The sequence below is a fragment of the Crocuta crocuta genome, unplaced genomic scaffold (assembly GCF_008692635.1).
Source record: "Crocuta crocuta isolate KB4526 unplaced genomic scaffold, BGI_CrCroc_1.0 scaffold138, whole genome shotgun sequence".
Classification (NCBI taxonomy): domain Eukaryota; kingdom Metazoa; phylum Chordata; class Mammalia; order Carnivora; family Hyaenidae; genus Crocuta; species Crocuta crocuta.
Genome location: NW_027532585.1, coordinates 2,781,884 through 2,794,621, shown reverse-complemented (window position 1 = coordinate 2,794,621; position 12,738 = coordinate 2,781,884). Strand labels below are relative to the sequence as shown.

At 52.3% G+C, this 12,738-nt stretch overlaps 1 protein-coding gene across 3 annotated transcripts in view; it reads left to right on the top strand.

Annotated features, from left to right (window-relative positions):
• The first annotated feature begins 4,605 nt into the window (after nt 1-4,605).
• GRK5 (G protein-coupled receptor kinase 5) overlaps nt 4,606-12,738 on the top strand; it is a 111,723-nt gene continuing 103,590 nt past the window's right edge. For 2 of the 3 annotated variants that reach the window (XR_013338893.1, XM_077779569.1), the window contains exons 1-2: nt 4,606-4,637; nt 5,781-5,876. Coding sequence is in view for 1 of the 3 variants with exons in the window: in XM_077779569.1 (XP_077635695.1) it covers nt 4,628-4,637; nt 5,781-5,876 (106 nt within the window). In the remaining 2 variants the exon portion in view is untranslated. Of the gene's footprint in view, nt 4,638-5,780; nt 5,877-12,738 lie in introns of those variants that run through there. The other variant, XM_077779571.1, reaches the window with a different exon arrangement.

The window sequence follows — 12,738 nt, the reverse complement described above, 5'->3', positions numbered from 1 at the left end:
TCTCCTGTGGGGTCACAGGGGAGAGGAGGAAGCATACAGAGGTCACAGGGACAGCTTGCATCTGCTTGACAAATACCGTTTGCACGTCCACAGTGGGCCAAGGAGAGAGCAACAGAGAGCAGAGAAACTGAGGTTCCTGCCACCATGATCTTCCTTCGAATGGGGAGACTAAGGATTGGCAAGTAAATCACTAAATAGGAAGATGTCAGGCACCGATAAGAGCTGGGGCCGGTCCCGGGCATCTGGTAGCGACTTCGCACATACAGGTTAGACCCGTCAATGAGAAGAAGTGAATCTGTCAGCCGATGAATGTGTGCAGGAGAGACAGACTATCCAACCGACCAGGGCCTCCCAAACACTGTTTAATGGCAGTGGCGAAGGCAGAGCATGGGGCTTCAGCTACTGAGGTCAGAGAGGGCCCTCCTGGACGGCCATACGGTTCACAGGAAGTCTTGCAGCTGGACGCCTGCATTAAGACTTGAAACACGGCTGAAACACCTGTACACAGGCAGGCAGAAGATGCTCCTGCCAGAAGGCACAGTGAGTGCAGAGGCCCCGAGCACTAAGGCAGAAAGGGAAATAAAGCTTGGAAAGACCGTGACCACATGGTGAAGGCCTTTGAACCTGGTCAGGGATAATGGGTGACCAGTGGTTGATGGGCAGGCCTGGGAACTGGCCATCCCAGCTGCCGGGGCTTGGCTGGGCCCTCAGTAGTGGAGAGGTGGTGACCCTAGCTCCCCATAGGCCTGACACCCTCCCAAGCGGGGAAGTGGCCCTGGGGCGACTGGGGCCACAGGGCCAGGACACACAAGGAACTTCTGCAGCAGGGTGTTGGGCCTTACCCCTGCAGGGTCCTGGGCGACAGTCAGGTCCAACTGAAATAATGAGAGTATTGACACTTCAGTCACCAAATACGTAATCTAATAACCCAGCAGCACACATAAGAGTTAAATATTTGTCTGGAGTGGCGACTGCTTCGAGGCGAGTTTTGGTCGTCAAGACATGAAATCTTGCCCCAGCCCGTCTGAGTTATGGAGGGGCAGGGTGTATGTCATGGGACTTTCTAAGGAACTGGAGGCCAGGTGAGTGGGGAGGACATTCAGGATCCCTGTGGCCATTTAGGGGGACACCCTGCAGAGGGCATCCCTGGATTAGTTTCCTTTCGCTGCTGTAACAAATACCGCAAACCCAGTGGATGTGAACATAAATTATTGAGTTACATTTCAGGAGGTCAGACATCTGACATGGGTCTCACTGGGGTAAAACTAGGCTGTGGGCAGGGCTCCGTTCTTTCTGGAGGCTCCCAGGGAGAAGCTCTTTGCTTGCCTTTTGTGGTTTCTACAGGCCGCCTGCCTTCTTGTGGCCCCGTCCGTCTTCAAAGCCAGTGGTGGCTGTCTGGTCTTCCTCACACGGCATGACTCTAAACTGACTCTTCTGCCCCCTCTTCCACATGTAAGGACTCTAACTGTTACATCGGGCCCCCCGAGACCATCTGGGATAATGTTCCTGCCGTTATCCTTAATTCCATCTGTAGTATTCATTCCCCTTTGTCATATAGCCTAACACGTTCAGGTGCCAGGATGTAGGACATGGGCACTTTGGGGAGCATTGTTCTGCCTCCCACAGTCCCTGCCCTGTTCTGGGGGCTGAGGAGCTAAGGTGTAGGAGGAAAGGAGCTCAGCATGGGCCGGGAAGTCTGCCCCTTGGCTGGGGTGGCCCCCTGGGTGGCTGTGTGGTAACCCCTCCCTTCCTAACTCCAGCTTCACCGACACTTTGCACCGTTACTTACGTCTGCCCCAAACCCTGCACTCCTGAGTGTTGGTCCAAATGCTCGTTAAATAAAGCAGCGTTTCTCCACTTCAGCACCATTGACATGATCGCTCTGTTGCGGGGGGCTATCTCATGCATTTACAGTGCTCAACTGCATTCCTGGCCTCTGCCTACCTGATGCCAGTGACACCCCTGCCCTGGCTGCGATGATCAAAAATATCTCTAGACATTGCCAGTTGTCCCCCAGAGGATAAATCATGCAGTGTTGAGCCACTGAAATAAAGCCTTTGATGTCTGTCTTCCTTGCTACATTGGAAGCCCCAAGATGGTGACACCCTGTGTCTCTCGCCCCAGCTCCTTCTAGTAGATGCTCAACATATGTTGGTTGAGTGAATTAATGGGTCTGGGTTAATTTTCCTAATGATTCAATTAACCCATAAGAACCATGCACACACACAGGTATATGCATGTAAAATAGGCTCCTGGTTTCTGTAGACTGGCCACCTGAGAATCATCTGGGGGATGGGGTGGGCCTTTCCAGAAGTCATATTCCTGGGGTTTGATCACAGAGAGTTGGAAGACAGCCTGTTGCAGTATAGCCTGGTAGTCTGTACTGCCAAGAAAACTTCATCTGTTCTGCAGAAAGGTGGAACTACCATATGATCGAGTCATTCTACTCCTGGGCCTATACCCCAAACAGTTGAAAGCAGGGACTCAGATATCCATAGCGGCACTGATCACAAAAGCCAAGTGGTGGAAACAACTCAAGTGTCCATCAGTAGATGAATGCATAGCGGTGCATGGGTGGCTCAGTCCGTTAAACGTCCAACTTCGGCTCAGGTCGTGATCTCAGAGTTCATGGGTTCGAGTCCCACATCAGGCTCTGTGCTGACAGCTCAGAGCCTGGAGCCTGCTTCCAATTCTTTGTCTCCCTCTTTCTCTGCCCTGCCCCCACTCATGCTCTGTCTCTCAAAAATGAATAAATGTTAAAAAGTTTTTTAAAATAGATGAATAGATAAACCAAATGTGATGCTACACACAGTGGAATATTATTCGGTCTTAAAAACGGAATGAGATCTGACACATGCTGCAACATGAACAAACCCTGAGGACGTTATGCTGAGTGCAATGAGCCGGTCACAAATGGACATAGTGTATGATTTCACTAGAGGAGTGAAATTCAGAGACGGAAAGCAGAATGGCAGCTGCCAGGGGCTGGGGGCAGGAGGGAGCTAGTGTTTAATAGGTACAGAGTTCCAGTTTGGGGTGACGAAAGAGTTCTAGAGATGGGTGGTGGCAGTGGTCGCATAACAATGTGAGTGTATCAACGCCACTGGGCTGTACACCTAATCATGGTTACGGATGGCAGATTTCATGTTGTATATATTTTATCACACACACACGCAAATGTGCTTCCTGCCAGCCAGATCTGGAGCAGATAGTGCAAGAATAGGAAAGGACAAGGACTTAAATGGGTTCTGATGGCTTCTTTTGACTTTCCAACCTGGTGGGGGCTGAGACGGGAGCATCTGACTTTGCTGATGTCCCCAGAGGGTGGCCCTTTTCTAGGGAGGCACATCTTAATCCCTACAGAGGCTGAACAGTCTGCCTGCATGGAGGCCACACGGCCTGTCCATGGGAGCAGCTGGTCCCCAATTCTAGCCTATTCTTGCCATGTGGGATGCTTGGTTATGGAGAGAAATCCGAAATCTGGATTTGCATGTAAAGTCTCCTCATGGTTTGAAATCTTGACAGCTGGTTCAGTGAACAGGCAAACAAACAAACAAGCCACGTGTGGGTCAAGCAGAACAAATCTGCAGGTGTCTGGGGTAACGTCTTTTCTCAGAGCTTGCAAGCTTGGGCCCCAGCTAGAGAGATCGATCCCCATTCCTGCTCCTCTTACTCGATGCTTCATCTCTTCTGTGGTCTGACTCCAGCAATTTTTTTTATCCCTGAGAATTTCCCTGTATTTCAATGCACCCCAAAGGGAGGTTTACAGACAGAAAGGTGAGGGTGAGTGCCTAGGGTCCAGAGTCCACTCAGGTTGGAGCCTTGGCTCTGCTATTAATAAGCCATTAAAGAAGGCCACTTGCTTCTTTCCTCCCTATGCCTCCGTCTCCTTATTTGTCAGGGGGAAACAGTAGTAGTTTTCTGCCTTATAGATTTAGAGTAAGGACTGCAGAGAGCCCAGGGAAGGGCCTGGGGAAGGAGTCTGCAGTGTGCGCACATGTGTGTTGACCCTGACTAGAGGAAAGGGCAAGTGTGGAGTCAGACGGGTCATCAGCTGGCGAGTTGCTCAACCTTGGACTTTTGTTTCTTCATCTGTGACGTTGGTCGTGGTGATCTCTTCCTCAAAGAGTCATTCTGGGGATTAAACAAAATAATGTTCAAATGGTGCCTGGCCACAGCAAATGCCCAACGCACACTCGTTCTGCCCTGTGGAGTATGAGGCCTTTGCCTTCTGCAGGGACTCCTACCCCCACCAGCTCCGTCTCCTATTTCCCTGGGGGTCCTAGTCCCAGCCTCAGAAGCCAACCCGCTTGCTAATGGAGGACCCACCCTCAACTTTCCAGAGCAGCAGGGCTGATAGCTGGGGATCCCTACTCCTTGAGAACAGCGTCCTTCCCGGCCCGGGGCACACACCGGCCCTGGGTGGGCACAAGCTAAGCTTCTCCTCTGGTATCCCTTGGTTTGCTGGTTGGAGAGGGGGCCCAGGCCTGATCTGGAAGGTTTAGAGCCTGGAGGCGCTGCACACCCGACCCAGACCAAGCAGCAGGCCCAGGGTGCTGAGGCCCTACCCCAGATACTGCGTCTCTAACTGGGCTCCAAACTCCACAGGTGTTGGGGTGTTGATTGCATGGAGGAAGGTAAGAGGCCCTCAATATCCCAAATATATATGAGGGGCCTAAAGGACTACATAACCTTTAGGGAGATGGTATCTAAGGCCACTCTCAGGGTGGGGGAGGTGGGGGGGGTAATGGCATCTCAGTCCTTGGAGGGTCCTGGCCACTAGACACAGACAGGCCTCCAGCCCTGAGGCTCAACGCTGGTGGGCTCAGGGACACAGGCCAGAGTTGGGGCCTCTCCTTGCTGTTTGCACACCTGAGCGTTCGGACATCTGTCTACTGTCCCATGTATAAGAGAAGTGGGGGGTGGGGGAGGGAAGTCCTGATTGTGTGCCTTACTGAGCTCCGCATGTTTATTGCATGTTCCTAAGTGTACGTGTTCGTTGTGTCCGTATGTTCAGCCCGGGTGCAGATTCATTGCACGTGTGCTCATCATGCGTGCATGTCCATCACATGTGCATGTCCCTGGTACGTGCGTGTTCACCACACATGTACACTGAGGAGGATGTAGGCAGGATGGGGCCCCTCAGGAGTCCCTCCAGCCTTGAGAACGCATGCTCCGAGGCCCTGGGGTTTGTGGGGGAGGGAGAAGAAGGGGGACACAGGACAAGTGGAAATTGAAGTCCTTGTTCCTGACGTCTGGCTTCCAGTTGGGGAGCGGGCCTCTCCACAGGAACCAGGAGGACGGAGGGAGGCGGGGAGGCGGCTGCAGTCCACTCACTTGCGGATCCTTTCTGCGAGGACTTCCCGGGCCCGAAGGCAGTATTAAGTCCAGCCGGCCTGGCCCCTGCTGTGGGAAGGTTGGGGTCTAGTCTGGCGCCAGAGACTGGGCACCCAGGGGGCCTGAAGAGCAGTGGGAGATTTGAAGAAGAACAGGGCAACTGGTGTGGGTTCAGGCATGGCTGCCTGGAGGGGCTTGTCTGCTCCTGCTGGCTGAGGGGCCCAGGCCCGACCGTGTGGGGAGAACACAGGCTTGATGCTGGCCAGGAGGGAGTGTTTGTGTGCCTGGTGGGGCTTGGGGTGTGTCACTGACTTGACCTTGAGCCCTCTGGCTGTCTCCCAGCCCCTGGAGCTGGTGGACAGGCTCACTGGGATGGGAAACAGGCTCTGGAGCCTTGGACAAGACCAACATCAGCCCGACATCTTTTTCCCCCATTTCTGCAGGGGGTGGAGGAAAGCGCAAGGGGAAAAGCAAGAAGTGGAAGGAAATCCTGAAGTTTCCTCACATTAGCCAGTGTGAAGACCTCCGAAGGACAATAGGTAAGCTGTCCTGCCTGGAGGGGGCATGGAAAGGGGCTGGGAGGGGAGCAAGGAACCCATTTACAGCCAAACTATTTGGATAGTGAGTCAAATACGAACCAATTAATGCGGTAAAGTGATTCCAGAGAGGAGCTCCAGGCTGACGTCCTTGCTAATTGACGTAAAGATGAAACTAACATTCATTGACTCTTGGGTATGTGCTGGACAGGATTATCTCCCAATTACCCTTGGAGGCAAGTACTGCTGCTTTTTAAGCTTATTTGTTTATTTTGAGAGGGGGGTAGGGAGGAGAGAGACAGAGTGAGAGAATCCCAAGCCGGCTCCATGCTGTCAGCCCAGAGCCCGAGGCTAGGCTCAATCCCATGAACGGTGATATCATGACCTGAACTAAAATCAAGAATTGGACACCCAACCAACCGAGCTACCCAGGCACCCTGCAAGTACTGGTATTTTTACTCCAGGTCTTGGGTAGGGAAACTGAGGTTCTATAACTGGCCCAAAGTTGCACAGTTTGTAGGAGGGTGGTGGAGGTGGGCCAGGCCTGGCACCGAGCCCCCACACATAGCTTTCCGTCCTTCTTTCCCGGAGACTGTGGACTCTGCCCTCGGCAAGCAAGCCTTGGGAATTGAAGGTGAGGCGAATGTTTAGGTTCCCTTTCCTCTTGCCAAGGATGCCAGTGTGCTCACTGAGGGGCCACTCTGTTCAGTGGAACATCCCAGAACTCTTCATCCAGCACCCACACAGCAAAGCACCTCCAACAGCAGAATGGCCTTGTTTCTTGAGGGGCTGGCACAGCCAAACTCACCGAATGAGGACACAGGGCTCCCATGGAGGGGGTGAACATGGGGGGGGGTGTCCTCCATACTGGTGGGGGCCCTGGCCCTTCTCCCCTGTGTGCCCGTGTACACCCTCCCCTGCTGCATGAAGGCCTCTTATCTGCTCCTGACGGTTGGAGGTCGTAGACATGCTAACCACTTTTTCTTAGACTCGGATCCATTGAGTGCTGGATAGAGGAGGGCCCTGTCACCCAGAACTCTCTGTGCCTCGCCGCTCTTAGGACATCTGTCCAAGGGCTGTGGGTCAACTGCCCAGTGCCTGCCATGAAATGTGAGGCCACTCACAACCACTTAGCTTTTCTGAATGGCTTTTCCATGTGGCCTGGCGTCCACCAGTTTCCCAGGCCAGGCGGGACTTTCATGGCATCCCAGGGCTGCTCAGTCCTGGCTGCTTGGGCCACCCTCCAGATTCTTCTGCATTGCTGTGACAGCAGATGACAACTGTTTCTTCTGTGTGCTCCACATGCCCACCATGGAGGGAGGAGCTCGCTTAGTTAGTGTTTATGAAATGAAAGGAAGCCACCTGTACCCGATGAAGGCAGATGTGAGCAGGTGAAGAAGGTAGGGCGCTAAAGCATGGGGAAGTGTCCTCAAGATCCGCCTTTCACCTTAACACCTCAGATCCCCCGTGGTGTTCTTGGGTGAGTGGAGCTGGCCTAAAGGATCAGGGTCTCTGGGTCCAGACAGACTTGGATTCAAATCTCACCCTCTCTACTGGCCCCCTGATGAGTTACTTAATCTTACTCAGCCTCTGTCTCCTCAGGTGAAAGAAGCGATCATGAACCCAGTCAAATGAGACCATGTGTAAAGGGCTTTACTGGAGCCCTCCTCAGGGGCCCTACTTTCTTTCTGCAAGGCCCAGCAGCCACCACTCTGCTGGGTCCCTCCTGTGCTGGGGGTGCTATGTGCACCCTTGATATTCACCCTTTGGGGCACATAGGGCAGGGTGGGAGAGAAGATGGGCACATCTCCTGGGGCTAGGAGAGTTTTGCCAGTTAAACTCCAAGTAGCTTTCAGAGAGAAGACAGGAAGGGCCTGTATGGAGTTGGCCCATTACTTCCCTGGGGCCATTTTGTTCTTCATGCTAATTTATGCTTGGAGAGAATAGGGCCTAGGGGTGGAGACCTCAGTTGCCATGGCTGTCGTATACCCTTGGGTAGACAAGCCCTCTCCTGTCCAGGGTGAGCAAGTTCACCGGAGACCAGAATGTCTTGCTAAGCCCAGTTCTCCTCAGTGGGCCCAGGGAGCGGCTCCCGCTCATGCTTATAGCCAAAGGGCCTGATGCAAGAGATGTTTCTGGGGTGTTGATTTGGAGGCGAGAGCTTGAAATAGAAGGTAAGAACCCCTCCCCTCAAAGTAGAGAGCTGTGCAGAGAGGTGGGGTCCTTGTGTGAGAGCCAGGCTTATTTGGGAGGGGCCTTGCCTGCAAGCTTGTTCTTGGGAAGCCTGGCCCACAGGCTCTGGTGGTCTTGGGAATGCCCTGTGGGGCACAGTCAGGCCCCAAGACCACTTCCTGAGAGAATTAATTAAATTAAATTAAATTAAAAAAATAATTTAGTGTCATGTTAGCTAACATACAGTCTATACAGTGGAGTCTTAGCTTCAAGAGTAGATTCCCATGATCCATCACTTACGTACAACACCCAATGCTCATCCCAACAAGAGCCCTCCTCAGTGCCCGTCTCCCATTCTTGCCCCCCCCACCCAACCCTCAGTTTGTTCTCTGTATTCAAGAGTCTCTTATATTTTGCCTCCCTCTCTGTTTGCAACTTATTTTTCCTTCCCTTCCCCTATGGTCTTCTGTTAAGTTTCTCAGATCCCACCTATGAGTGAAAACATACGATATCTGTCTTTTTCTGACTCACTTATTTCACTCAGCGTCGTACCTTCTAGTTCCACCTACCTTGTTGCAAATGGCAAGAGTTCATTCATTTTCCTCACTGAGTAGAATTCCATTGTGTATATAAACCACATCTTCTTTATCCATTCATCAGTTGATGGACATTTGGGCTCTTTCCATAATTTGGCTACTGTTGAGAGCCCTGATGTAAACATTGGGGTGCATGTGCCCCTTCATAACACCACTCCTGTATCCTTCAGATAAATTCCTAGTAGTGCTGTTGCTGGGTCATAGGGTAGTTCTATTTTTAATTTTTTTGAGGAACCTTCACACTGTTTTCCAGAGTGGCTGCACCAGTTTGCATTCCCACCAGCAGTGCAAGAGGGTTCCCCTTTCTCCACATCCTCGCCAGCATCTGTTGTTTCCCGAGTTGTTAATTTTAGCCATTCTGACCGACATGAGGTGGTATCTCAATATGGTTTTGATTTGTATTTCCCTGATGATGAGCGATGTTGAACATCTTTTCATGTGTCTGTTAGCCATCTGGATGTCTTCTTTGGAAAAGTGTCTACTCATGTCTTCCTCAGAGAACTTAAATCCACCCCCTGGCCAGGGTGTTTCAGAGCGCACTCTCCTCTTCTGTGGGAGTACCCTGCCTCAGCTCGGCTGTCTGCACACCCCAGGTGGGAAAGGCTCTTTGGGAAGGATCTTCTAAATTCTCTACTATGTACCTGTGCCTGGAGGCGCACAGCAGGCTGCTGGGTGGATGAACGAGCAAAGGAAAGGATGAAGGAGTGTAACGCTGAACTTACACAGAGTTTCCAACAAATGGAAGAGTATTGAAAGCCGTATAAAGGGCATTCTTTTTTTTCTTTTTTTTTTTTATTTCTAGGAGAGAGAGAGAGAGAGACAGCGTGAGCAGGGGAGGGTCAGAGAGAGAGGGAGATACAGACTCTGAAACAGCCTCCAGGTTCTGAGCTGGCAGTCAGCACAGAGCCCGACGCGGGGCTCGAACCCACGAACTGCGAGATCATGACCTAAGCGAAAGTCAGACGCTTAACCGACTAAGCCACCCAGGCGCCCCTAAAGGGCATTCTTATAACTGCTATACAGGTTAAAGAAACCTGGGTATTCTCTATCTTTGATTCATGTGTTGCTTAAAAATATGAAACATAAAAGTATGAAATATAGGACTTCTGGTTCCAGACGCAATGGAATAGATGCATTGTCCTCTCCCACCAAGCACAGGCAAAAGCTCTGGACATTACGTGTGAAACGAATATAGGAAAATTCTGAAAAGGGGAGACCACAAGGCAGACTGACTGGAGATCCGGGGATGTGAAGAATGACCTGACAGTGAGCTCCTGGGTTCTCGTTTCTGCCTTCCTTATTCCCAGGGACTGGGTGCTGGGGAAGCTCACAACCCAGAAATGCCAATGGGTGTAGACAGAAAAATGAACCCCCTCCCCTCCAAAAAAACCCCAGCATGTTCTTTCTAGCTGGAGGCCTGGGAAAGGGTTCGTGCAGCTGGCCCCTAGAGCTGTCTCTCTTCTCCTGGTCCTCACCAGGGATGTGGGTGCCTCAGTTTCCTTTTATGCTCACTAAGTCTGGTTCCAAATACACAGCGCACACCTCCTCTCCACTTCTCTCTGACGCCATTCTGATCCTTCGAGGTGAGCCACCCTGCCCTTCCCAGGCCCTCCATAGCCCACACTGCACCCCCGCTTCCCATGAGGCTTCCGAGCATTGCCCCGGAAACACCACAAACGTCCCTCACCTTCCAGTTCGCTGGGCCCCACTCTCACTTCTGGCCTGGGGGATCTGGGAGCGTAGGATTCAGCTCTCAGCTTTTCTGAGGACCCCACCCCACGGGCCCCGTCCCCAGCTGTCCCTGTATGTCATAAACAAGCCTCCTGGCAGGGGCCACCCCCGGGGAGGGTGGGAGAAACGTGCGTGCTGGCGTGCGCAAATGGATTCTTCTCTTCTCCTGGAGGGCATTGAAAAGACTCAGTGTGTGAGCGAGCCGTGTGGAGAGAGGCCCCAGGAAAACAGGAAGGCCGCTGTAAAGTGCCGCTCAGGGGCCGCGGGTCCCCGGGCTCCGGCCTTCCCGAGTGTTCACCGTCTGTCTGCCTGCTGTTTGCCCAGCCTCTGCTGGGGTGGAAGGCCTTCTCAAGTACAAATCTCGTTTCTGTTCTAGACCCACATTCAAACCAAACAGTGGCAAAGGCCGCATTTATTTTCCTTGTGGACGCGTGTGCTCACTTTCGGAAGCTCCTTGGGAGCATGCCCTGGGGTGGGCTCTGGGCCAAAGGATAGGGCTCCTCTGGGTCAAGAGGGCAGCATGAGGTGGTGCAGTAGGTGGGTGGGGGAGGCTCGGGCAGAGCCCTCGAGGCCCCGGGGACGCTGCCCCCTCCGGATCGCCCAGGACAGTGGTCAGAGAAGGCCACACCCTCACTTGGCCTTGGCACCCCCCTGTACAGCCACAGTCTTCTCCCCCAGCCAGGGTGACTTTGAAACCCAGAGAGTGCAGCCCATGAAACCGTGGAAAGCACTTCAACAGTTTTCCATCCCTCCTGGAGTAGAAATCGAACTCCTTGTGAGCCCTTTGGCCATTGGGTGAAGCCTAGGTACCCCTTCTCAGAATAATGCTTTTCCTTATATAAAACAAAATACATAGGGTTACAGAGGAAATCAGTTCCTTTCAGATTCAGTTATGAGATACTTTAAAAATTTATGATGTTGAAATATATGTGCTCCTTTGTTAACACTTTAAATAGTAACGTCCAACTGGCTGGTCTAACAGCCACTGTAACTGAGTTTGTGATGAGCATTAAGTGACATTTCCCGATGTCTGGGACAGTGGTGTCAGGCAAGCATCTGCAGTGTCTTGTCGCTGACGAGTGCCCGGCCCTGCTAATGCCACTGGCGGTTGTCGTGGGCATTCGCGACTAAGGGGGGCTGACTGTGTTCAAGTAAAGGCCGGTGAAAAGAGAGATGATGTTTTTCTCCCTCCACGTCCACGGACCCTCTCAACCCATGAGCAGGCCCTTGCCTTCATCCCAGGTCACCCCCTCCTGCCCCTGTTTATGAGACGCACTGGCTACCTTTCTGTTCTCCAATGACCCCAAGTATGTTTCCAGCCTGGAGCATTTGCACCTGCTGTTCCCTCCACCTGGAATGTTCCTCCTACGTTTTCCCACATAGTTGTTAGGTCTCAGCTCAGATAGAAGCCTTCCTAACCAGCTTCTCCCTCTACTTGCTGCCTCTCACATGGTGCAACTTTTTTTTTATGTTTATTTTTATTTTTTGAGAGAGAGAAGGGGGCAAAGGGGCAGAGAGAGTGGGGACAAAGAATCCAAAGCAGGCTCTGTTTTGGACAGCACACAGCCCGATGTGGGGCTAGAACTCACATACGGTGAGATCATGACCTGAGCCAAAGTTGGACGCCTAACCCACTGAGCCACTCAGGCGCCCCTCACATGGTGCAACTTCGTAATGGTCTTTGCCCATAACTGCATCCTGTGTTTCGTTGTTGATGTGTGTATTCTCTGTCTCCCCAGCTGGGCTGGACTCCCCACAGCAGTAGTGACTGTGTCTTGTCCAGTTCAGCACTAGAGCAGTACCTGGTGCATAGTAGGGGCTCACCAAACATAGGGTGAATCAAGGAGTGAGTGAGGTGTGCAGTATTGGAAGTTAGGGCTCCTTTAAAACTCATGTGATGTGTGCTTGCTGTACCCGAATTGAATCCTAGCCAGTGTCCATCACTTACAGCACTAGAAGCATAGGCTTCAGAAGCATCTAGTCTAATACCTTTGCCCCACCTTGCTGTGTGGAGGAGGAAGCTTCGTGTGCTGATGAGACTGGGCCTCACGTCTGCTAGGTGGGGAGTCCAGCCACAGTGGCCCAGGCCCCTTTCCCTTCAGGCTGCAGTTTGATGAATTCTCATGGGGACGCAAGGTCTTCACAGAGTGCCCAACTCAAGGAATGGAAAGCATCTTCTCCAACCACCCATTTCAGACCTAAGTATACAGGCTCCAAGAGTAGAAGGGACCTGCCCAGGACAGTCCGGCCCCCAGGCCCTGAGCTACAGCTTTCCACTCCCCAACATCAGATCGACTCATAAACATTTTGGGCATCAGGCCACAGCCAGTATTCAAAGCAGAGTTGCTCTTTTTTTTTTTTTTTTT